Raw genomic sequence first — 27,932 nt, 5'->3', positions numbered from 1 at the left:
TAACATTCCAATGGACTAGTACGATAGTCAACAATATAGAAACAGGCGAGTATCTAGCCAAGATGTCTCCTATTTGTGCCGGCCAAAGGGCAGAGTTAATACGTATAGGCAAACATGCAGTAAAAGCTATAGTGTATGAGTAGGATCTTTACGATAAAGCAATCGTTACTCAGTTACTCATATGTTTTATAACGCTAAGCGCCTATTTATTGCTTTGAATTTATATTGCACTGCGAGCCACAGAGTGATCACGCGTTAGTGAGTGCTTAGTTCGTTTGTTCTTTGGATCTACATCCGTATTATGTAGATTTACAGTCTCATAATATATTCATTACGGTATGTAATATTTAATATTCTTATCTTTTAAAGATAAATAATTAAAAAAAAGTAATTGCTGTTCACTAGTCTCGTTAACTCAAAAACGACAATGAGCGATTTTATACATTTGTTTTTTGGTTTGTTTACACTAACTTGTGGTCGTCTATGAACTTTAATTTTTTTTTTGATTTATGATCAATAAAAAAAAATGATTTTTTTTTCGTTAGTTATTTATACTGCCTCGTTGGATCGTTGGAGTATCTCATCACTTACCTCTTTGGATCATTATTTTTATTAAAAGAATATTTGCCATAATTATCTTTTTAAATATATTCGCGTTCCCGTTTCCTAACTAGTTGGAAAAGATTGTGTCAGGAGTGGGTACGGCAATAGACCAGCGGGGATCAAACCACCTTCCCTCGGCGATGAGTCCTGCCCCTTTACTACTGAGCTATTGAGGCTGTACTTTGGAGAATCACTTTGGACCATGAGGTACCTACTGGTCCAGATTGTGAGATTTTTTTTTGTACGGCGAAATTCTTAGTTGCTGGTCGAAGGTGGAGGTATTGCATAGCCTGGTGACTATGAGAGTACAAAAACCCCTTCGATCCCTTGCAGTTTTCCTCACGATGTTTTCCTTCACCGCTCGAGGCACGTGCTTTCTACATAAATGATAAATTGGAGGCGCATGCCCTTGACCGGATCCGAACCTTAGCCCGCTGAATCAAAGGCTGAGGTCATATCCACTGGGCTATCACAGCTAATGCTCATGAGATGTCATTACGTAACTGTAATGGAAAAATTTCCAATTTGTACGATTTGTACGTACACCTATTGCCTTCCATAGTTACAAACCTTGTGCAGGCCACTACTACTCCCTCCTATCATCCCTCTTTGTGTATTTGATATCTGAGGCGATTTTATTGGAAATGATCCATATAACTATAATCCCTTTAAGATATCTCTTTAGATTATCGTTAACCAAATAAACAAGTTTTATGATATAGATAAGTAAATATACGTAGATTTCCTACCTTTACAACCTACCTTCAAATAAACACTCTGGCGCAGTTGTGAATACGCTACTTTATTACTTGGTGGTCCTGGATTCGATCCGCTCACGGCATTTAACGAACGAATTTAAAATATATATTTATCCTAATCCTAATATAAATTCGAAAGTTCACTCAAAATCTCGAAAACTGCTTAAAGTACAAAGATTAGATTCAGCAGGGACGATTTAGCTATAGGGACGGTTTAAGGAGGTCGGACGAAGTCTTGGTCGTCCTCTAGTAAATAATACTCGGTTTTTCTAAATGGATACAGTAGTTTGAAGCCCTCAAACTGAAACTGCTTCGTTGTAATATAGTACCTATCTATAGTAAATTGTATATATAAAAAGGATAATGACAAATTGACGCTTGCATTTGGTATTATTTACACAGTAATTATTATATCTCGGTGCAAAAATACAAAGTCCATTCGTTTCCATTGCATTGATAGTAATTTATTCGTAGCGATAAATGGTTATATACCATATACTTTACCGGAGAATAAATACATAGTAATATCTAGCGGTATACTACGAGTGGTACACGGAAAACAGTACCTATGTATAGTGCCAACCTACAGTGTAAAATAGCACTTTTGTGATAGAGGTCCAGCGCCAGATTAAGGAATATTCCTTAAGCAATCTTCCCCTGTGGGTGTATGTGAACTACAAAATGAATATTTTTTAACATGCCAGGCTTACAGCAGGTGCTTCATCGGACTCACAGTTAGCTAATATTATTAGACTCATCATCATCATCATCATATCAGCCGATGGACGTCCACTGCAGGACATAGGCCTTTTGTAGGGACTTCCAAACATCACGATACTGAGCCACCTGCATCCAGCGAATCCCTGCGACTCGCTTGATGTCGTCAGTCCACCTGGTGGGGGGTCGGCCAACACTGCGCTTACTAGTGCGGGGTCGCCATTCCAGCACTTTGGGACCCCAACGTCCATCGGCTCTTCCAACTATGTGCCCCGCCCATTGCCACTTCAGCTTCGCAACTCGTTGAGCTATGTCGGTGACTTTGGTACTCCTAACATAGCTCGTTCCATCGCCCGCTGTGTGACTCTGAGCCTTCTTATGAGGCCCATAGTTAGCGACCAAGTCTCGGAACTTTGTATGGACCGAACAAATATTATTATCAAGCGGTGTGGACATAATGAGTATTACGAGGGAGGATTTTGACCATGAAACTATTCCTTCTCTAAGGCCTATTAGATAGCCAAACTTATTTACGGATTTAAATTAAATTTTGCATCGAGATAGACTAAAATCTGGACTATTTTATATGGTAATTTTTATTCCAATATTCTCACAATATCGTAATCTACCCGATCGACACTACAGGGTAGCGACATTACTTAATACGAGTATGTATGTTTAGATTAGTTTTCCACCATAATATATGTACAATTTATCGAGTCCATACGGCACGTGGCGACTGTTGTGCTCATTTGATTCACAAATAATTATTATCATATGACCGTGTAGACTGAGAGCCTGTAGTAGTCAGACATTCTTCATTTTATGAAGGTTGAAGTTCGTCAGCCCATGCTCCTACCATAGTAAGTATGGTAGCAAATAGGCTAGTTGACAGTTTTTTGAATGGTCTTTTTAAGTTGTAAAGTTTTTTATTATTATCGTTCTACTAGAATAAATACATACAATACATGCAAATTTTAGTTTTTAAATATGTTTTTGACAATACGAGCCAAAACGCTTCTCGGCCATAACAGTCTATATTTTTTCAACTGTTTTATGACGTCACTATAACAAACCCCATACAAATGTAGCGTTTGACAAAAAATAATATTTAACTATTAGTTCGGCGTTTAGTACTAACATCAAGTGTGTTAGTGACGTCACAAAATGGACGACAGCGTTTTTGACGTTTGGAAAATTTAAAAAAATACGTGCTATTTAAATTAAGGTTTATAAGAAACCCTTAACTTTTATTAATTGATATCGATATATTTCGGACCCTTATTCCATGTACTACATTAAAATTATATTGGAGTTTGAACTGTGGTGGCTTTAGAATACAGCAGGTTTCAAGGGTCCAGACACTCAACCGTCTAAGTAACAGCGTTTTTTTTTAAATATTTTTCTCGGTATTTAAGTGAAATTATACCCTAAATAAATTATTTGAATTAGCGTAGTATTAATTGCTGGTATCGAAATGAGGTATGTGTGGCTATTGCAAGCTCTTGTTTAATGTAAGTACTTATTGAGTACTTCAATAGTTTTATGTTATTGAGACATCACGTCGTCGACTGCTGATTAAGGGCCCACTCATTAACTGATACGATACGCTGATAATATAGGTAATGGGCACTTTTGTATGCAATTAACAGTCCTCCCACAGAACACGATAGTCCAGCACTCTATATCGGTATGTTAGCTTATTTATTTATATATATACGGATTCAGATAAATTATAAATAATGTCAAGTCAAATTTTATCATTATTGATTTGTATGTTCGCTCGCGATATTTCATTTGTGTTTGTCTGTTTTAGTTTTTCGATATCTCTCAGTACTGTGACTGTGAGTCATATCTACTGTTAATGCATTTAGTTAGTAGTTACGTATTTTATTCTTTACAAGTTAGCCCTTGACTACAATTGTATCTGATGGTAAGTGATGATGCAATCTAAGATGGAAGCGGGCTAACTTGTTAGGAGAACGATGAAAATCCACACCCCTTTCGGTTTCTCTTTTCTACACGACATCGTACTGGAACGCTAAATCGTTTGGTGGTACGTCTTTGTCGGTAGGATGGTAACTAGCCACGGCCGAAGCCTCCCACTAGCCATATTGTTACTTATTGCCTCGTTGGTCCAAATACAAAAAATAGTTGGGCTAAGTAATACTAAGCTTTTCATTCTTTTCATTTGTTGGAGCTGGATAACTGCCTATCCTGCATAGGCAATTATATCCTGCATAGGAGAAGGGGGGAAGGGAAGAGGGGGAGGGGGCGGAGCCGTGCATGTCTAGTGCATACTCTAGTTTAAAAACCTAGTGCATGCTATAGGGAAAGTATACCTATCTAAGTAGGTTATTCATAAAGTGAGTCACAACTCACAACTCATAAAAGGATCTACTTACATTTCCAATTTGATTAAGAAATACAAACAATTCGAAGAAATTGATGACACACAGTTAAGTACCTTAGTACCTACTTACCAAGCTAATGAAATCAGGCGTAGTTTTTGTTATGTATTATTTTCTTAGTTCTTTTTGATTCTCATACCTAGTCAAAGCTCATACTCAATTATTACATTATTTAAACGATTTCCTACGTAGATTCAGGCGTGCCCTTCCTTCAGTAGGTTTAGTAAATAAGTCCTACTAAGAATTATGAAAAACTGGCATTGATAGTGAATTCATTAATTATTCTTTCTATTTTAACTACACATAATCATATTAGTAAAATACGAGTTTCTGAAAATTCTAGAGAAAATAGAATTCTAAAATGCTAAACGTTACTGAGTGAAATTGCGTTTGGAAGGCATTATTTTTCCGTGCAACTGCTGGATTTACATGAAAAAGCCGTGTTACAGTTTAGTAAGTTTAACCATACAATATAATAGTTATTGTACTCGAATTACATTACGTAGAACCGTGTACGTAGACCAGATAATCATAATCAGCGATAACATAGAATTATTCATAAAGCGCGGCGACTGTAACGTATTGTTCTGAATACTATGGCACCTATGTGATTTTATAAATGGTCGTTACTTACCTACTTACCTACTAGGAAATTTCCATTAGGTACTTATTAATATATAGCCCAGTGGATATGACCTCTGCCTCCGATTCCGGAGGGTATGGGTATATATATAATATACCTCCAAGTTTACAGTTGTGTCCATTTTAAGACATCAAATATCACGTGTCTCAAACGGTAAAGGAAAACATCTTGAGGAAACCAAAAAAGTTTCTCAATTCTCTGTGTGTGTGAAGTCTGCCAATCCACATTGGGCCAGCGTGATGGACTATTGGCCTAACACCTCTCATTCTGAGAGGAGACTAAAGCTCAGCAATGAGCCAATTGTGGGTTGATAACGACGACTTACTAACAATTTGTAATTTATTCACTAATTTATTAACTACGGGCGTCCGCTAGCCCGACTCTGGAAATCAATGTTTTCAACCCCTATTTCACGTTGAATATTAAAAATTCTTGAATCAGATTATATTTCGTATTTTATTTATGATTTATGATCAAATTTTTAGAACTGTAACTTTACGAATTAAGGACTTTCAACCCCTATTTCACCTCCTTCTATTTTTATTTTAGGGTCAAAAAGTACACTATGTTTTATGCTTTACGGTCTCATTTACTATTAATACCAAAATCCATCTTCATCGGTTCAGCTGTTTAGCCGTGAAAAGGTAACAGACAGACTTACTTTCGCATTTATAATATTAGTAAGTATAGTATAGATTAAACAGGTCTGAAATAGTTTTTAAAACCTATTAAAACACAAATAAAACACTACAAAAAAAGTAGTAACTACCGGAGATAATATTATGTATTTTTTTTTTCAAACAGAAATAATTCGTGGACTGAAATTTTTAGTCAACCCATTCGCATTATTTGACATATTTAATTTGATTCATCTATTAACCAGCTAGGTGAAGGTCGTTCGTATATGTATATTGGCATCTTGAGAGTATTAGGTATGAAGTAAGTACGAAACGAATACCTATGTATTTGATTTCGTACTTAGCTTAATACCCAAAAATTATAAATTACACTAAATAAATATAATGACGGTTTTGTCTTCTTTGACATCCATTAGGCCTCTTTTCCATTACACGGTTGTTCAAACGTACGGTGTGTAAGCCGTACGGTTGAAAAAACGTGCTAGCTTGTACATGATACGGCAAAATCACCGCGCGAGACATTGGTAAGTACTGGCTAGTAGCGCTTTTTACTCGGGCTGTGTAGGACGTGCTGCGTCATGAATTTTCTTACGAAAAAAAAGATTATAGTTGCTTATTACATATATAGGAAAAAGAAAATAGAAAAAAAAAGGGAAGTAAGGTTTTGGATACATCCGATTTTAGAAAAAAGGGAGGAATATGGCGCGTTTCATACACTTGTCAAGAATCAATTGAGAGAAGATGAAGACAAGTTTTACAATTATTTTAGAATGCAGAAAACTACATTCGACAACTTGCTCCAAAAATTATCCCAGGAACTAAAACATCAAGATACTTTTATGCGAGAGAGTATATCGCCCGCAGAAAGATTGGCTGTAACTCTGAGGTAAGTAGGTACAAAATTAAATGACATATTTTAGTTTAAAATTGTTTATTGCACACAAACAAAATTATTACATGTAATTGAATTTTAATAATTATTAATTTAAGAACAAGTAAATCAAAAAATACACTACGCTGAAAATGCTACTCAAGTGCGGTACTAAAATCGAATTCGTCTTCAATAGAAACTTGAGAATCTGCCGAGATACTTTCCGCATTTACACTATGTACAGATAATTGTGATTCGGGTCGGTAGTGGATTGGCTCTAAACCAGAACCGTGTCCAAAATCATGAGAAGACGTCTGTGGACGACTTATTCCATAGCCCGATCTAGCAGCTGTAGAATATCCATATGTTGACGATTGCGCATTTGAGGATGCTGTACCACTTAAATATCCTTGATGGCCTTGATCCCATTGGTTTCTTGATGTAGGTATATACTGAGTACACTGTCTTTGTTGAATATTTTTAATTATTGAAATTACTTGAAACTGAAAGTCTATCATATTTTCATCACTGAACTTGTCAACTGTATCAGCGATTCCCATAAAAAAGTTCATACTACGGCTTTTCTTTTTCTCATCTCGTTCTGCTGAATCCATAAACTTCATAAACCTAATGTCAACTTCACTTAGTTCATTTTTTTTTTTTTTTAGCCCTTTGCGTCTCACTCCGTTCAGTGTATCCCGAGCTTGATTGATTCGGGACTGCACTATCAAAATTTTCATTACTGAGGCTAGAATCATGAACATGTTCAGTCATGTTAGAATCGGTCTTGCGATGCTCAACATTTTTTTTTAGGAACATCATTTCATCATAGAACATATATTTTCTTAATTTTTTTTGCTGAAGAACCAGACTTACATTCTTTAATTTTTTTGTCATATTTTATCCAGCTATCTTTCATATTGGTCCACTTCTTCATCACCATTTGCCCTGAAAATAAATAAATAATAATTATTAAATTCAAAATTTATAAAAACCCCCGACCTAAACTGAATCGACCCCGACCTAAAATGGGGTTTTAGTATTTGAACCTGAACCGTTTTGTTTTATATTTCAGGTATCTAGCAACAGGAGATACCTTTACTGACCTATACTACAGCAGGGAATTGGAATAAAAACCATAAGTTGCATCGTACGTGAAGTATGCCACTACATTTGGTTAGAACTGTATAAAGAATATATGAAAATGCCATCTAAAGAAGACTGGCTACACATTGCAAGCAAATTTCAAGAATCTTCCAACTTCCCGCTGTGCTTAGGAGCGGTCGATGGAAAACACATCAGACTTATTAAGCCAATTGATAGTGGCTCGATGTTTTTAAATTACAAACATTTTTTTTCTATAGTTTTGATGGCAGTAGTAGATAGCGATTACAACTTTATATTTGTTGACGTTGGCGCCTACGGAAAGGAGTGTGATTCCAGTGTGTTTAAAGAGACCCCATTTTGGAAAAATTTAACAAACAACGGATTAAATCTACCCGATGCAACACGTTTGCCTGGAATTGACTACGATTTGCCATATGTGTTCATTGCGGACGAAGCCTTTGCTTTGCATTATCACTTGCTTCGTCCATTTGGTGGTCATCAGCTTGATCAATTAAAACGTACATTTAACTACAGACTCACCAGAGCGCGAAGATTTGTTGAATGTGCGTTTGGCATTTTATCCAATAAATGGCGAATTTTTCACCGGCCAATGAATGTGTCCATCGATTTGGCAGTTGATATTGTGAAAACATGTTGTGTTTTGCAAAATTTTATACATAAGCAGGAAAACTTTCAGTTTCACAATGCGAGTGAAAATGAGTCCACCCTTGATTCAGAATCGGAACTAATCCAGTTACCTATCACGAATGCAGTTCGCGGAAGTTTGGCGGCTAATGAAGTTCGCAACAGATTTGCACAATATTTTGTATCTAACGAAGGTCGCCTCTCCTATCAAAACAACTATGCATAAGTAAAAAGTTAATAATTAAATATCTGTAACTTACCAAACTTGTTTTTCTCATCACCACTTAAATCTTCAAATGTGGGCTGGAAATGAATAAATATTTCTTTCCAGGAATCATATTTAAGCCGCTTATTTTTATAATCGTCGATGGTCTTATCCCATATTACAGGCCTTTCTTGAATCAACGTAATTAATAATTCTTGATTTATGTTCATTTTATAATAAAATCGCGAAACAGCGTATATAAGCGGTCACGAATCCGTGCGTACGTCCGGCACCGTCGACACACCCCGATAGACTGCCATACAACACTGGTGACAGTGTTACCAACTCTTCAAAATATTTATCCCTAAAGTTTGTAAAAAAACCCCTAAAATCGCCTTAATTATTGAGTTGTCCCCCTAAAAATATAATATACTGTAATATGTTTCAAAAGTCTATATTTAACAGACAAAAGATTTTTTAAAACATACATGTTGACAGTGAATAAATTTAACAATATTTATTAGTCGATGAAAATTGACGCCAGTTGCCTCAGAGTGGTTGTAGAATAACGTATTATATATCGTTATAAGTCACTAGGTCAAGAAAAAAATATTAAAATTATCATCAATTTAAAAATATTAAAGAAACAAAAAATCCCTGAAAATACCCCTAAAAATTTCAGACCCCTAAAAAAATCCCATTTCACTTATTTGCCCCCTAAATCTGGGGGGAAAACCCCTAAGTTGGGAACCCTGACTGGTGAAAATCACGCCGTGCGTAGACGCGGCGCGCCGAGGGGCAGTCACGGCGCACGCGGCCGCGGCGCCGTGCCTTGGCGCCACCGTGCATGTCGACAAGCTCATATAGTGATCCATACCACACTGACGACCGTGCCTACACGCGGCGAATTAACCGTAGATTTTCACGGCGAGAAACCGTGTAATGGAAAAGAGGCCTTAGGATAATGGAATTTACTTCGTCTTTTAATTCAAGTTTGTAATTTTTTCAAGGTCATGGGCAAAGCTGTAAACACAAAGGTGAAGAAAGATGAAGACTTCATCCCACCGGATGGAGGTTGGGGTTGGATGATTGTCATCGCAGCTGGATTTTCAAACGTGAGATTTTTTACTTCTGCTACTTTCTGATCAGTTTGAAGGCGGTGGCAATCCAGTGTCGTGTTTCAATTAAAGATGTTTCTGAAAGAACTACAGAGATTTTGTAGTTTAAACGAGTTTAATTTAAACATCACTGGCTTGGCACCGCCTTCAAACTGATCAGAAGGTAGCACATAGGTAAGATGTTATTTTTTACTTTTTAGTTTTACTTCTGAAGACCGTGGAATGATCTCAACGTCGAAGGAGTCCACGTTTACCACCGGCTTCTATCGGTGGCTATTTTCGCTAATAAGTATAATAATAGCATAATAGTTTAGAGCCTCAATAGCTCAACGGTAATTCATCACCGAGGGGTGGTGGTGGTTCGATACCTGCCCGGTAGGTCTATTGTCGTCATCATCATCATCATCATATCAGCCGATGGACGTCCACTGCAGGACATAGGCCTTTTGTAGGGACTTCCAAACATCACGATACTGAGCCGCCTGCATCCAGCGAATCCCTGCGACTCGCTTGATGTCGTCAGTCCACCTGGTGGGGGGTCGGCCAACACTGCGCTTACTAGTGCGGGGTCGCCATTCCAGCACTTTGGGACCCCAACCCCATCGGCTCTTCGAACTATGTGCCCCGCCCATTGCCACTTCAGCTTCGCAACTCGTTGAGCTATGTCGGTAACTTTGGTTCTTCTGCGGATCTCCTCATTTCTGATTCGATCACGCAGAGATACTCCTAACATAGCTCGTTTGTCCTACCTATTTCGTTTCGTACGAACCTATTGTCATACCCACACATAATACAGTCTTTCCCGACTAGTTGGAGGGGTTTGGGAATATTTGTCATATTTAAAAGAAATGGCAAATATTATTTTTTTTTTAATAAAATAAATAAATAAAAAACAAAATAAATAATAAGCTATTTCAACATAATATTTACTTCTAACCTTAGTAAACACTAAGGTTCGTAGGTATACCTACTAATTTAATTCTTTGTTCGTTATTCTCGGGTAGGATTTTTAATATAAAAAAAATGTGAGCCGTCACGGGCCGCCTGGCAAATGTGAAACATCGACATTATTTTGTAAAAGTAATATGCAGAAAAGAACAGTGGGAGAGAATCGCACAGTCGATTGTACGGTGTGGCGACGCGTCGCCACACCGTACACACTAATGCTTACAGACTGTATATATATTAGATATACCATAATATCGGCCAGAAATCGGTTTTACGTGCGGCTATAGATGTTTCACATCAAAAACTACCAACCTTCTCTTTGCATTTAATTGCTTACTTCAGCGAAGCTTTTTCCAATGGTTCCAATTTTTTATGGTTTTACTAAAATTAATAATTTTGTACCTACCCATTTTACGAAATCATAACCTTGCACATATCTAGCTATCTACTCGTATGTAGTTGAAATTGGGTCGCTTAAACTGTATTGATACCAATACATTTTACTATTTACCAATAAAAAGTACTAATAAAATGTGATACCAATCCAATAAAATATATATCTATACTAATATTATAAAGCTGAAGAGTTTGTTTGTTTGATTGAACGCTAATCTCAGGAACTACTGGTCCGGTTTGAAAAATTCTTTCAGTGTTACATAGCCCACTTATCGAGGAAGGCTATAGGCTATATATTATCCCCATATTCCTACGGGAACAGGAACCACGCGGGTGAAACCGCGCAGAATTAGCTAGTCTAATAATAATCGAATTTGCTGCCCAATTACATGTTTGTTATTTGAAACATTGTATGGATTTCTTTCTTTCTATAAGTAAAATATTTTGAAATGTTGTTTTTCAAAATATTTTAAGGAGATTCCTGAATTCGGATCGGTTTGATATTATCAAATTTTTTACAATGTTAATCTTGGCTAAAACAACTGATAATAATATTATTTTTGTTATTGTAGACAGACGATGACGAATGACTTATACCGAGAATTTTTGTTCAAGATTTTCCTGTGATATTTTCATGATTTTTACCTTAAGCATGTATTGCTTATTCGAATAGATATGAAGATCTCTTTATTTTTGTCATGTTTCTGTACTTACTAAAAAAGGAAAATGCACCATGTTTATGATGTGTTTTTAATTTAAAATCTCAAGTTATACCATTTAAAGCTTAAATTCGATTGAATAGGGTAGTTGACTCATATAAAATTTAGAACATGGAGTAAGGGTCCGAAATATATCGATATAAATTAAAAGTCAAGGATTTCTTAAAAAACTTAGTTTAAAAATTATGTTTTTATTCAAATTTTCCAAACGTCAAAAACGCTGTCGTCCATTTTGTGAAGTCACGATGTTATTTGATGTCACTAAAGGAACAAACGTCAAACTAATTATTAACTAATAATTTTGTCAAACATTCCGTTTGGTTAAGATTTTGTGTTAACGTGAAGTCATAAAACAGTTAAAATATAAATAATATTAAAAAAATATTTATTTTGCTATCATCCGCAAAAAGCCGACGAACCCATGCGACAACGTCACCCATGTCCAACAAAATACTCTCTACGTACGTTTCACCCCGAAACCGGAGCATCCTCAGGAGATGTTGACTCTACAACATGCAATTTCAAAGTTTTGCGTGACTTTATAATGATAGCAAAATAAATAAATGTTTAATTATTCATGATGAACTTCCGCAAAGTAACGTCTGCTTCTATCCAATAGTTAAAATATAGACCATCATGGCCGACAGCGTTTTGGCTTGTATTATCAAAAAATATTTAAAAATTAATTCTTTTATGTAAGTATTCACGTGTCAAAAAATCGATATATTTTTTTAAACTTGTAAAACGTTATTGAACAATTTATGATCATTTAAAGAAAAGTGTCAACTAGGCTATTGAATACCTTATCAGCTCAATTATTTTCAAATAGCATTATCATACTATTACTAGAATATTTAACAAAATGTTGTTGCTATTGTGATAAGCGATTAATTTTAATTAGAGATCAAGGCTGAGAACCGTCTGGCAATCCATATTTTATTCTTATCAGTAGGTTGGTGTATATTTTTCCAGACGTCCTTCGGTTGCAATATATTTGTATCTAGGTTTATTTTTTATTTTATTCAATTAAACTATTGCTATTCAATAGAGTCCGGCGTTTACGAACAATGAATGAAAAACCTGTATTTCGCTATTCTTCGAGAAAGTCGGCCGAATATTTTAAATTAATTATTAATTTTCTTTTTACATTATCGTGTTAATATCTTCTGATTTCACAGTGAAGCATACCTAATAACTACTTTAAAAATTATTGTTATTGTCAGATTTGAGTGGAGCGAGTTAGTTGTTACATTAATCAAGATGAAAACAAAGATTTACAAAATAACGCACATTACTAATTTGCATTTGAAAATTTGCATGCATTTAAAACGCATCAACATTGGCTCTAATTGCGTTAATTTCACAAAATACGGAGACAATGCGTCCACGCTCTGCGTTGAGTGTGATTATATAGAAGGACTAAATGGCGGTTTTACCCGCGTGGTACCCGTTCCCTTAGGAATACGGGAATAATATATAACCTATAGCCTTCCTCGATAAATGAACTATCTAACACTAAAAATAATTTCAAATCGGACTAGTAGTTCCTGAGATTAGCGCGTTAAAACAAACGAACTTTTCAGCTTTAAAATATTAGTATAGACTAGCTGACGCCGCGCGGTTTCACCCGCGTGGTTCCCGTTACCGTAGGAATACGGGTATAATATATATACTATAGCCTACCTCGATAAGAGGGCTATCTAACACTGAAAGATTTTTTTAATTGGACCAGTAGTTCCTGAGATTAGCACGTTCAAACAAACAAGAAACGAACTTTTCAGCATTAAGTATAGATGAGATCGCTATTTATTGAACTACCTCATGTTATATGTTCCAGTTATCGACGCTCCCCATGCTGCAACAGTTCGGGCTACTCTTCCGCGACAAGTTCTCCCGGCTCGGCATCAGCAGCTCGGAGACCACCACCATCATCAACATGAACTCCGCGCTGACCTCTTGCGTCGGTGCGTGACGCCTTGCATGGTAACTCTCTGATACCATACCGGCCAACCTGTTTTATTTCTTACTAGCGGACGCCCGCGACTTCGTCCGCGTGGAATTCAGTTTCTTACAAATCCCGAGGGAACCACAGATTTTTACGGGATGAAAGTATAGCCTATGTGTTAATCCAGAGTAAAATATATATTCATTCCAAATTTCAGCAAAATCGCTTCAGTAATGACAAAGTTTCATACAAACTTTCATCCCCTATTATATCCTCTTGGGGGTAGAATTGATCAAAATCCTTTATTAGTGGATGCCTACGTCGTAACATCTACCTGCATGCCAAATTTCAGCCCGATCCGTCTGGTGGTTTTGGCTGTGCGTTGATAGATCACTATGTCAGTCAGTCACCTTTGAGTTTTAAATATTTAGACAGAACTCGTACTTTCATGGATATCTTCATAAGCATGTGTCAACGACATATCTCATGATGAGAGATCGACCAGTAGCGGCAAAATTGAAAATATCGCTTTCTCTTTCATAAGAGATTTATAGGGTCGGGACTTTCTCAAGAGATTTGGATAAGGTAGGGAAAGGGGTAGGGCAGAAACGTACTTAAGTCAAAGCGAAGCTTGACCAGGTCCGCTCGTTGAAAATAAATGTCATATTCAATAGATAAATGTACCTACAATACAAGCTATTGAAAATTTCTGTAATAAATAGTATAGATACTCACTCACTATCCTTAATACTTTACGAGTATATTCCTATTCATTATTATTACATACATTATATATTTAAAAATTATTAGTACAAGCGCATAGAGATCATTTGATTATCTATGATTATTATCTAAAGTATTATGTGAGTAATTTATACTTACCATATCTTTATTACTTTTCAGGGTTGGCAAACGGACCAGTATTCAAGACTTTTAGCTATCGTCAAGTTTCATTGGCAGGAACAATCGTTGTATTTATTTCTTTGTTATGTACAACGTTATCGTATAATTTTTCCACATATCTAATAGCCTTTTCCATATACGGTTAGTCTGTTTAATTTTTATAACCTTCAAGACTGTTTTTTAAATAAATAGGTATATTTTTTAATTATTTTTTAACTTACAGGTGCTGGATATGGTATAAGTAGCTCGGCCAATGCTCTAGCTCTCAACACTTATTGGAAAAATAGGAGAAGGCTAGCCACTGGTTTGTCATGGACAACAACAGGTCTTGGACCAATAATATGGCCGCAAATAATAACTGCGCTATTTGCTTTTTTCGGCGAAACAGGGGCTATACTCATTATAAGTGGCTTTTCACTACATGCGATTGCATGTGCACTTTTATTGCAACCAGTAGAGTGGCATACGAAATCTCCAAGTTCAAAGGAACAAGATGAAGAGAAATTATTAACCCCAGATAAAACAGCATCTAGTCCTAATCCTAATCTAAATGATAAGAAAAACGAAGATAGCGGATACTTTAGTCAAGTGTCGAAATTCAAAAATCTTAGTTTGTTTTCAAGTCAATACCTCTATAACGAGGATGATCCTGTCACTCCAGGCTACGAAATAACAGATCCAGGTATACCTATGATGGTGAGAGCTAATGATGGATACTTTAGCCAGTCGAGACAATCACGAAGTAGGCTATCTTCTAGAGATGGTTCTACAAAAACGTCTCGCCTGAACTCTAAAAAGCCTTCAATGTCAAATTTACTAGAGAATCGATCACGGAAATCATCAACCTTATACTTAAATGAATCTAAAAAAAATTCTTCAGCTAACTTAGGTGCTCTTGGTCAGGAACGTGATACAAAACAAACAAGTAAATCAAAACGTAAAACATCAATTACACTTGATAGCCAAATCCCCGAATCAGAAATAGAAGATTGCCCAACTCTGAAAGCACCTCAAGATTTAAAAGCCGAAGAAAAAGCTGCAGTAGAAACAATTGACCCCCTTAAAGCAAAATACATTGCCGATAGAGCAGAAAAACATTTAGCAGGAACAAAAAGTATCAAATCCTTTAAAATGGATGGCCAATATAGTGAAAAATACAATAAAGACAATCACAGCAACATTTCTTTTAAAGATGATATAGATGAACGAAAATATTTGAAAGACAATCACAGTAATCAGTCCTATAGAACAACAAGACAGAGACGTAAATCTAACAACTTTAATTATGAGAGCGAAGTTCTTAAACAAGCTTCTTTAAAATTAGAAGAATATTTAAAAGAAAGGGAAGATAAAGATGACAAACTAAAACTTCTAATGAACAGTCCATTAGATGATAACGTATTCGATGAGACGCAGGAAGATAAATGTGAAAACGAAAACGAAGAAAGAGAATTAACTTTTTGTGAAAAAGTTGCAATGTTTTTCGACTTGGATCTTCTGAAAGATTTCACATTTATTAATCTAATGTTGGGAATAACTTTAGCCAACTTTAATGAATTAAATTTTTCAATATTGACGCCTTTTATCCTTGGCGATTATGGATTGTCGAAGTCACAAGTAGCATTTTTTATGTCTCTTTTAGCTGGAGTAGATATTTGCGTTAGATTTTGCGTACCATTCGTTGCTGGCAAGATTGGTTGGGATAATAATTCCTTCTTCCTATTTGGAGTGTTATCTATGGCAACAGGAAGAGTAGGTCAGTAATAGTTCAACAAAACATCGTAATATTTTAATTTGATGACATTATACAATAACTTTTTTTTTTTCAGTGTTAGCCTATTGGCAGGATTATAGTGTTGTACTGATGGTAGCAGTAATTATAGGTTTTGGAAAAGGTCTACGAACAGTTTTTATGGCGCTGGTAATTCCTACTCATGTGCCTCTCCATAAACTGCCTGGAGCTTCTGGTATACAGTTATTAACTGCTGGAATTCTTTACCTCGCCCTAGGGCCCGTAGTAGGTAAGAATTATACTCATTTCTAGATTATAGATTATTAAGATACACACTCAAGAGAATATGTTTATTGCTAAATTAAATTCTTTTATCCTTGTGATAGCTATTACAGTTTTTATACAATTACTATTGGAGTGGACTTGGGAATTGTTCCGCGGTTTTCAACAGAAATTACTCTTAGTTTTTCCTTTGTGTTCACTCTCAATGATACAAATTTAAAATCTAAGCCTGCTTCAAATTTAAGAATTCACATGAAAATCCAAAGGTCTACTTTAGTTCTTAGTGGTGTGAAATCAATGGGAAAATAATCATACAAATGCATAATGCATGCATCATATCAAATACATGGGTCTTTACTTTAAAAATTCTATCTACAGATGTACGTGTAGTTTTTGCTTAATATAGTGTCATTTTATTCTTTTGTTTCAGGTTGGATAAAAGATAGTGCATCTCCTGCGGTAACATTGCACTGTCTAAATATTTTCACGTGGCTCACAGCGATATCTTGGGGTCTAGAAAAATACATCACTTCAAGAAAACTTAAAGACAAAATAGAAAGTGACCCGATCAAAGCGTGATAATTAAAAATATAAGTAGGTACTATAGTAGAGTCAATTTATCGAACGAGAGAAGTTGAACAGATGAGCCTTATGAATTGAGATTCGTTTATTAGTTTAGATAAATAATTTTATGTTATTACGATAAGGTTTGACGACTGCACCTACTCACTGAATATTTTCTCTTTGAATATTGCAACGTTATTCATCGATTCTATTTTATAACATTCATCAAGCGTATGTTCAATACCCAAGTAGCATAAATTAATTAAATTTTCTTGCACGTTGATTATTTTGTAAATGTGAAATATTAGCTTATAAGTATTTTTAGGATAATCCTGTACTAAACTGAATAAGATATTAACCGAATTGGTGCAAAATACGTCAAATAGAGCAGCATTTATACACATGCTCTCTTATCGTTATAAATGTTTCATTAGTGTTTTTCTCCTTTGTTGTTTGTTGATGAATTATTTCTTGTATTATTTATGTTTTTAGTAATAACCTTATTATAATTTCTAGCAAATCTAGTTGTTTAGGTTTAAGTTTAGGGTAAAATACCAACTAAGCTACACTAAAACGCAGTGAGTCTGCTATTTTCCCTTCGCCTTACGAGAGAAAAGGCCAATGTCTAGTTTTCGGACATAGCTATTGGCTGATGATGAACATTGTTGTTGGTATCAACAGTTCAAATGAATGTTCGAGAATGTTACACGTATCATTTTACTAGCGGATGTCCACGACTTCGTTCGCGAGTTTGTTCTAGAACTTTTAAGGGAAAAATTGTGTCATACATGATTTTTGCAATAACTTTAACTGTTTATGCACTATGAAGCAACGGAAGCTAGAAACCACATTTTACATCAATGTTCCGCTTCTATCGGTCGTAGCGTGATGTTATTATAGCGTATAGTCATCACGTTCAAAAACATAAATGGACTATTCAATACAAAATGATTGTTTCTATTCGACCTAGTAGTTCCTGAGATTAGCGTGTCAACCAACCACTTTAGCATTTTTAATATTAGTACAGATTCAAATTATGTACTTAACAGAAAGAATAAACGTACATTACTCTATGAGTGTGATCTTGAAACGACGCAAAGTATATAAATAACAAATATCATGTAAAATTATTAAAACATGTTAAATTTTAAGTGAATAATACCCGAATAAAGGGCCCCTATTAACCAATTAAGTGCGATCAAACGGCAACCGAGTTACTGAGGTCAACACAGTCAGTATTGTCCATTGAATTGTCGTGTCGTGACAGTGTAATGTAAATTTTATTGTATTAGCTTATCTCTCATGTACATAATGTTATAAACGATTAATAAATTGTTTAAGTGTTGTGTGATACAGTTTTATTGCAGTAAATCCCTTGTGACGTTAACGATGAATTTAAAGTGACCGAATTAAATACTGATAAATAAATGTGTTACCTATCGATTATAAAAAAAACATGTGATTGTAAGAATAACAAAAGTTCAATTAACAATTAAGTAATTTTTCATTTTGTTTATAAAAACCTACATTAAAATCAGAAAGAATTTATCATATTATCTGATAAATTGCAGTTCATTTTAAGAAATCATTGTTTAACATTCTTGTAGAGCAAACAGCACGAGCAAGCATTTTTTATGAAATCTAAACGAATATATTAGCTATGGTATATTAAAAGTTGAGAAATACGCCTATAAAATATTAATAGCTAGGTGGTGTCAAAATTTATGTTTTCTAAAAGGCTTTACTGATTAGTTAATCACAAATGAATTGTATTTCCTTGTGATTGATTGATTTATCAAAGAGTAATAGATGAGTTAGGTCATTAGTTTTGTTTGTATTAGATTTTATTGATCAAAATGTAACATCTACTGCCAAATTAAAACTGTTATTTTCTATGCCATCACACATAATGAATAGGTTCACCTACAATATTAGACATTTGAAAAAGTATAAGATTATCTGAATCACGTAAAACGTAAACGTTAAACTTAGGTAGGTAGGTAGAGGTAATAAGTACGTTTAAATCTTTGAGATATTTACTACTTTTTATGTAATTTTTTGAAGTACTCCTTTTTCTTAACAACTTACAATAAAATAAATAAATCAACTTATTTCGTAGAACACGCAAAACCCAACACTGGAGTATTTGCTCATAACATAACTCCAGAAAACTTATTCGTTCCTATTCGTTTTCGTTTGCCTTCATTATCATTGGTAGCTTCCTAAACCATTCCGTATACGAGTAGTAAAAAAGGAAATGTCACAAATCATCTTGAATCTTGATCATCGCTGGAGGCTAAGGAATCCTTTACCTGCATACTCGTAATTTCTGTTAGATTCACAACAGATATAGCAGAGTTGCCGTAAAAAATGGGTATTAGAATAGTTTTAAATATATATAATTTAAGAAAAATATCACTTTATTTGGAAATCGATATTACCTAAGTATACTGTACTTACGGAGTTAATGTTTTGGTAAGATACGAGATGATGATGTAAGTAGAGCAGACAAATAACAATATGAAAAACGGTATGGTAGAAAAATAACCTCACAATTAATTATAATGTGAATTTGAACATATTCTACCAAAGAATAGCTTAATTGCTAATAGTATCCATATACCTACATGTTATTTAAAATCTAAATGTTGAGTTTTTTGTATAGCTGAATAGCAGCCAATTTGATGTAACCAATCGTGAATTTTTAATTAATAATGTTAAATTACATATAATCCAAATTGTGTTATCAATTAATGATAGTGTTTAACAGGTGCGTGACCGGTATATCTCCGATAACATTCTGCAATAATTTGATAGGTGTTCGATAGGTATTGTTAGGTGTAGGTCACTTTCCTACTTCTTTTTAGGAAGAAAGTATAACTGTAGATAAAGAAAGCACTAGACCTACGGCGGCAGTCCTATACGAGTATAGCCTCATGTTATGTATAGCCTATAAATTTCCTCAGTTAATGATAACACATAATGAAGTTTCCAATCAAATCTGTAGTTTCTGAGATTAGCAATTTCAACCAAACAAACAAACTTTTGAGCTTTATAATTAGCTCACTTGAACTGTCTGTTGCTGGTCCTGTGCAATAAAATTATGTAACTTTATTAAATCCTTCGCGCATATATTTTTTCAAATGCTATTTCTTCGACAAGTAAACGTTTGATGAAATAAATTAAGTTTAACAAATGAAATCACATCGCTAACATAATTAGCATTTGAAATCGATGATATAATAAAAATATTAGAAAAGATTTGAATAATAAAAATAATAATTAATCAAAATGAACATTAATGATGGTAAGGGTCATTGAAGTAAGTCGCTAGTTAAATATCTTAGGCCAACTAGGTACATTACTTGATAATACTGACATTAAAATTGTAATGATAAGAAATATCACTGCATGCTTGTCCCATTCGTTAGCTAATATCACTACATGCGGGCTGAGCGGATACATGTTTACCACAATTATACGTTCCTCATCTTTCTGTGTCAATTATCCAATAAGTAGATATAGTGTGTATATGCAGAAGTATACAGTAAGCGATAAGTAATTAAGTAAGGCAATAAAAATAAACGAGCAGAATATAATATGGAGGCAGAGTGAATAGTGAAAGTGTTTGAATCCTTGACATTAGTGTATTTCGTGAAATGCGAAATTTTCGCTCGTCACGATGTCTGCAATGAATAAAGTGCCACCTGATGGTGGGTATGGATGGGTCGTCACTTTCGCCTACGCCTTGAATAATGTAAGTAGACTACCTATTGATGAATCTTAAACAGCTGTTAAAGCTGTACATATTATAAAACTAACTTTAACATCAGAGTAATAAAACATGGTGATAAAATTAATGTTAAAAAGAACAATTAACATAATGTTTTTGAATAATTAAAATTATATACACGACCCTATCTTATATTAATAAGTGTTGAAATATCAGCACATACATAACCATTATTCTTTTTAAAGATTTTTAAAGATTTTAAAGATGCATATTTTTGATTTTTATCCGCTCATTATTATTAAAATTCTTTGATTTCATAGAACATATTGAGAGCAAATTAAATTTTACGTCTTTGACATTAATTAAATTTTCACTGTTTTATTCTAGGTAGTGGTACTTCCTCTAATTTCTGCATTCGGATTAGTATTCCAAGAGGCTTTCGATGATACGGGTCTAAGCGCAACCCAGGGGACCCTTGTGATTATTTTAAACCATGGGCTTGGGATGCTTCTATCGTTTTTTGGCGGTCCCGTTCTACGTCGATTTGGGTACAGAAAAGTGGCGGTTACCGGCGCTTTATTAATTACAACCGGCCTCATTTTGACCGCATTCTCGACCAATTTCTGGCTATTTATAATCTCCTACAGTATTATTAATTGTAAGTATTTACAAATGCCTACTTCAATTAAGATATTAAGTCATAGCCGTGTCATGATAACGTATTATATTATACCTATAACCCAGTCGCTTATCAGATTAATATCACATCAGATAAAATTGAAATTTTAAGTTTTAGATCCTTGTTCAATTTTTATTTACATTAAGTACACTGTTAAATTTTAATACAATTTAATTGTTTCCAGCTATGGGTGTAGCGGCAGTAATGGCAGCATTTTCATTAGCTATAAACTCTTTCTTTAGAGAGAAAAGAGGACGTGCAATAGGTGTTGGCATGTCAATCACAGGGCTTGGAGCCATCTACATGCCTCTAGTAATGAGTGTACTTATTTATAACTATGGCTGGAGATACGCCGTCTTAATATTAGCTGCCATCTGCCTTCACTCTCTTATGGCAGCTTGTTTACTCAGACCTGCTAAATGGTACTTAAAAGATCCAGTAATTTCTGAAGAAGCAGTTCCGCTAAATAAAGCTGATATTGAGCTTGTAAATGGTAGTGTTACAACGTTGGCTAAGCTCACAGGTATGCCAAAATATTGATCAATTTAAGCAAGTTCTTTCTTTAATGTGACCTTTCACTTGCCTAAAAAATGCGTATTTATTCTTTGAATTGCTCAATTGATAATTAACGAAGCCTTTACAGAATCTGTGTTTTACACAGATACAATGTAGCTATTGAAATGAAAGACGTAGAAGGCAAAAAACTTTGTATAGTATGTATTTAAAATGAAAACATTCATGAATTTCGGAATGTAATTACTTAAGTAATATAATGTTCAAATGAAGTGTAGGATCAAATTAGTTGGCTAGAATTAGTTAATTATTATTTTTTATTTTAGATACTCAATCAAATCCTAAATTGGAAGAATCGATTGAAAATGGCATACCATCACCCAAAAGTGTTTCTATGAGATCTCTTGCAATAGCTAATGGACTGCAAGCAAGGAATGCAATTTCGCACCCTGATATTCGGAAGAACTCACCTGATCCTCCTTTAGCTGAATCGAAATATAAGTGGTGGGAATCTCAAGAAATAAATTTGGGTAGTTCCATAAATATATTTAATGAAAGAGATATACCTAATAGAAAAGAAAAAGTAGAAGATAAACCTGATTTTGATGGAAAATCAAAAAGCTTGTTTCAGAAATTTGTGGAATTTTTTGACTTGACGTTGTTAAGAGACCCGATATTCGTAAATATTTTAATCGGGTTATCATTAGCATCCTGTGTTGAGACAAACTTCTCCCTTCTACTGCCGATAATACTGAAAGATATGTTGCAATTTGAGACGGCTGATATTGCAAAGATCATGGCTGTGATTGGATTTTCCGATACAGTTTTCCGATTTGTATCACCTTTCATAGGTGAATGGTGTCATAAACCACCTCGAGTCATGTATCTGGTGAGCTTGATCATAATCATCTTTATAAGAACAAGTAAGATCTGTTTAAGTGCTATAATATTTATTTTCTTAAAATCTGAAGTTGTTGTTGATTTAGATAGATTAGATTCTGATCATACATGCATAATGCTTCTAATGGTGCTAATATCTCGTGTAGTTAGTATGCTAAAACTTCTCAAAGATATTAGAAAATAGTAGATTCACATGTAAAATGTTATTTATACAACCTATTTAAACTTGAAATAGTTTGAGGTTAATTACATTTGTATGTCGTAATCTTTGTCTTTATTCAAGTGTGCGCAGTGCATACATTACGAATATATACTTAGGTATCTAGTATAAAGTAAAACTGTACCCATTTATTCTAATTAGGTACGAGTATTTCGCAGAAAACGTCACAATGTAAATAGCTGATTGTGTTATAATAATAATTATTGCAAAATTAAGTATTTGAGTATGATTGTTGGGCAGATTGTTAAAAGGAATGATAGACTAGGCGCTCTGAGGAGTTGAGTGTATGTAAAAAGATATGACCACATTCCTTTCAGAATTTTAACACAGAAAAGCATGCAGAAATGATTCTGGACGTTGCCAGGACGTTGTCAGTCTTTTTATGTGTATGCTTTGCAAATTTTTATTGTATGTTTTGTTAAGAATATCCAATTGTTTCTGATGATAACGAACTCTATACTAATAACAAATCCGTAAAAAAATACTAAATTGTAAAAAAAAGAATTGTTTAAAACATACATTATACTGGATGAATGCAATTGAAACTTGCCACGATTTGAAGTCGTACTACGAATAAGGCCTTTTGACAATTTTTGCGAAATTTCCGATTTTACTATTGCGAAAAGAAATACTCAATACACATAACGTATACCTATTTTTTGACGAGGGTTGGGTATATAAAAATTGGTCCAACTAAGTCTGCAGATTATGATTCTGGATGTTACCTGGTGGTTAACATCCAGAATCATAATCTGCAGACATTTTCTAGTTCAAGACTGCGGTCTTCAAATTACACACACTCAACTCCTTTGAAATGAATAATTTTTTGAATAATCTGTTTGAACAGTTTTTCCTGATTTATTTTATTTAATACTTATTCAAATTTTGAAGAACAACAGCACACTCCCTGAATATTTAAGTAATTTACTTGAAAATAATCGCTATGCATGCAAATTTATAGGCCTGTTTCTGATTTAAAAGTTGTATATCTACCTTTTTTACTCATGGTTTAAGCCCAAGTATTTTCTCTTTTTGCAGTAATGTTATTTACAACAACATTCACTGAAATGCTGTTTGTGGCTCTAGCAATGGGTGTCACTAAGGGCGTGAGGACAGTATACATGAACATCATCATACCAAGTTACGTGCCCTTAGAACGGTTGCCCTTTGCATCTGGTATTCAGATGTTTCTCAATGGAATCATTATTATCACCATTGGATCTCTTTTAGGTAAGTAAGATGTTGATCGAAGCTTTTTGCTATTTATTACCATTGACTGAAACAACTACTGTAACAATAATAGTTGATTCAACGTTCCACATGGCGGTAATCTCGTAAGCAAGGTATTTTGATACTTTTTCCTTTTCGGCTTTAACAAGATCATCATCATATGGAACAGTAATATCAACATTTATTGCACGGCGGACTGACCGATCGACTAGCACTATATAATAGTAGATTTATTGGCTACAATATACCTGTCAGTGATAATCGTTCGGTCCCAGTAGAGCAATGCACTGCTATTTTCAAGAACTAATGCTGGGTCGTACCTTTAGTAAGGCATCTCAGAATCGATAAGGCCATATTGAAGAGCAAGCTCTTGGTGGATCATCTTGGCTACTTGATTATGTCTATGCAATCGCCGTTAGCAAGGTGAGAACACCAGGACACAATATGCCTGAGGGACTCTTCAGGACAACGACACGCTCGATAGATGTCTATATAGTACCATCTTTCATAATATGTTACCGGTAGTTTCACGTCCTTATAACTTCGTCCCCAATTGCACGGTCAAAACCCTCGGTTTCCCTAAAGAGGTCACGGAATTGCAACCAAGATACAGATGTTATTTGATTTACATTCGGCCCAGTAAGGGCCTTGTAGAATCGTCCATGCAACTCCTTGCTTCTCCGTATTTCCAAACGATTTGAGTTACTAATTACTATAGGCTTGCGCCAGTTCTCTTCGCATAAGGATAGCGGGGTAAGACACTTCCGTTGCAACGACATCCTGATACATACGAATTATTAATGATGTAATTAATTTTCCAACAAATTATTACTCTAATATACCCATTTTATCATTATCACGCCAAGGTTATACGAAGTAAAGCAAGCAAGAAGCAAATTCTTTAATCTTTGACAATCATAAATTAAATCGTTATCAAATAAATATTTAGATTCTGTACGCTTTACACAATTTACACAATTTTAAAATATTAAATGTTACTTGATGAAAAGCAAGTTAACGAACATTATATTCGTCTACATTAGGTATACCTCAGTGAGGCCTCAAAATACGCAATTTAGAAGTAAGATTGGATCACAATTCGATTGGCTCATATGCCTACTGCACTCTAATTTCCAAATCGTTAATATGCAACCGTGTTATAATTTACTACCTACCTATAGAACTATAGGTATTACTCGTATAATAATTGTGCTTCAAGCTATCCCCAATCTTTCTATCAAAATGATCGTTTTAGTTATTTCGGAGATTAGCCTAAAAAGCTGAAAGCAAATCTTCACTAGCAGCTTATCAACTATTAATTCGCGGGGTCCGCTCGAAATTTTTCTCTCTACAATAGACATCACCCAATGCAAAGAAATTAGACTCTCGGTAAGGACGTTACTCACTCTCGATTGCGTACCAACTAAAGTCTAGTCCGAGTTTCTTTCTACCACACTATCGACCCAGCACCTACACTGAGATTCCTTGGAATGCTAGTCTCTGTCTACTCTCACTCTCCTGCTTCATTAAATAATTTTTGGTTTTCAGGTCGAGTACGAGACTTCTCCGGTTCCTACCAAATACCTATTACCATTCTCAATGTGGTTACTATGCTGACTGTTATTTCGTGGAGCGCGGAATTTCTCTATTTCAGGATACAGAAGAAGAAAAACGTACCAACGTCTGAATGAATTATTTATTAATTTGTAAAGTTAAATTTTTATTTTAGAGGGTCTTTGGTAAATGACGTCATTAAATACTCAACCAGAGGAAGTAATTTCTTTTATTAAGATTTTGGTACACATAAATTAATTATCATGTAAAAATGTAAATGGTGCTTAAGAAAATAGAAAAATTCGAAAAATATTTTTTTACTCGTCATTAATTAACCTGAAAAGTCTGGAGTTAGTAATACCGATAAAATTATGTCTGGAATATTTTTACAGCAAATAATAAGGAACAACATAGTAGATTGCTGTAAATTGCTTGGAACATTTCCTGTTTTCCCAAAATTTCCGAAGCACCAAAATTGGTGTCAAGAATTGGGTTTTTCACAAATATTTACCATGGTGATGCCACTGAGGTCCCATTAAGGAGCCTGCGTTATATAAACAATAAGAAAAAAAAATGTTAGATGATTAAGAGTGATTCAGACGTGTAACTTTGAGATACAGACGGTGGCATGTGATTTCGAAATCCAAAAATCAGGAAGTGACTATATTTAGATAGAGATAAGGTAAGTAAACACAAAATTGTACATGTACAGTAGCTAAATTCGGATCACATTTTGTGGTGATTTTGTAGGCACGTAACAGACCTATTTAGTAAAATATCGGTTGATACGAGTATAATCATATCTATCTTCTCAAAATAGATTAATTAGTATAACTGGTAGTCACACCACCAGTATACATGTCCATAAATCGTTTGCGATAGCAGTATGTAGCCGTATCCTCGCTATCTCTCTATATTAGCACGTAAAGATTATCGGTTATTGATTACTAATGTTCGGTTGGTATATATGTAATTATTTTTTCTTTTTCCTTTTTAAAATCGCATATTTCATGTTTATTTATACTCCAAAGCTCGAATTTTAAAATCTTTAAAATTCGAGCTTTGGAGTTCAAGCAATCAAATTTTCAACATTCTAACGGTATTTCTACAACATTTATCGGTATTTCTAACGCCAGACTTTTCTGATTAGTTAATGGCAAATAGACGTGAACATAAATATTTTTGGAATTTCTCTATAGAGTATTGATAATCTAATTGTATATTTTAGTCACAAACGAAAGACCCTCTAATAGTTTTAGTTAGGATGAACAAATTTTAACACTAAAACAATTACATAATAAAAGTATATTATTCGTCGTAATTATTAACATTATTATTATATACAATTGTGTTCATAATGTAAATATCAATTACGTATACAATTCTTAAGTCCTAAATTTAATTAACTATTTACAATACATTTTTATTTACATTCTTGTTATTTATTTGTAATAAATGTAAATAAGTACACCTAATATGTTTTGTGGTTAATTACATTTTGGATACCAAATAGCAATAACCTTATTTATTAACATACAGTTACCTATACCTAATATTGGATAGCAAAATAAAACACAAGCTACTTTGGTAGTCATAATAATACACATATTTTAAAGTAATAGTCTTATAATATATCTCTACTGAAACATATCTAAATAAACGCATAGGTACTAAGATGAGGATCGGACCAGCATCACTTTTGACCACTGTAATTTTCTAATAGGTAACAGCTAAATTCTCTTTCGATATTGTTTCATAAGAATAATAATAAATGTCACATAAACCAAATAATCAAAGAATTGTTTTTTTTTTGTAAATTAAGAGAGCGATAGATATATTAGAAATCGTAGTTAAGAAAAAATCTTTCATTGATAAATTCGAACATAATAAACAACCAC

At 34.3% G+C, this 27,932-nt stretch overlaps 3 protein-coding genes across 3 annotated transcripts; 2 read left to right on the top strand and 1 right to left on the bottom strand.

Moving 5' to 3' along the window:
* Positions 1–175: 175 nt before the first annotated feature.
* On the top strand, positions 176–27,592 carry LOC112045998 (uncharacterized). Its single transcript, XM_052882178.1, has 13 exons — positions 176–336; positions 9,609–9,713; positions 13,617–13,743; positions 14,628–14,768; positions 14,851–16,383; positions 16,457–16,648; positions 17,072–17,216; positions 20,872–20,962; positions 21,326–21,596; positions 21,802–22,140; positions 22,457–23,053; positions 24,289–24,480; positions 26,029–27,592. The coding sequence occupies exons 2-13, from the start codon at positions 9,612–9,614 to the stop codon at positions 26,169–26,171; spliced, it is 3,873 nt and encodes a 1,290-aa protein (XP_052738138.1). The 5' UTR covers positions 176–336; positions 9,609–9,611; the 3' UTR covers positions 26,172–27,592.
* LOC128198144 (uncharacterized) lies at positions 6,167–8,657 on the top strand. The gene is made up of 2 exons (XM_052881971.1): positions 6,167–6,656; positions 7,717–8,657. Exons 1-2 carry the CDS (start codon positions 6,349–6,351, stop codon positions 7,772–7,774), a joined length of 366 nt encoding a protein of 121 aa, XP_052737931.1. The 5' UTR covers positions 6,167–6,348; the 3' UTR covers positions 7,775–8,657.
* LOC128198143 (uncharacterized) lies at positions 6,685–8,924 on the bottom strand. The gene is made up of 3 exons (XM_052881970.1): positions 8,654–8,924; positions 7,518–7,589; positions 6,685–7,389 (listed from the first exon to the last, which is right to left on the bottom strand). Exons 1-3 carry the CDS (start codon positions 8,826–8,828, stop codon positions 6,797–6,799), a joined length of 840 nt encoding a protein of 279 aa, XP_052737930.1. The 5' UTR covers positions 8,829–8,924; the 3' UTR covers positions 6,685–6,796.
* Positions 27,593–27,932: the final 340 nt, after the last annotated feature.

This window comes from Bicyclus anynana, chromosome 6 (genome assembly GCF_947172395.1).
Source record: "Bicyclus anynana chromosome 6, ilBicAnyn1.1, whole genome shotgun sequence".
Lineage (NCBI taxonomy): Eukaryota > Metazoa > Arthropoda > Insecta > Lepidoptera > Nymphalidae > Bicyclus > Bicyclus anynana.
This window is presented reverse-complemented; position numbering and strand designations above follow the sequence as displayed.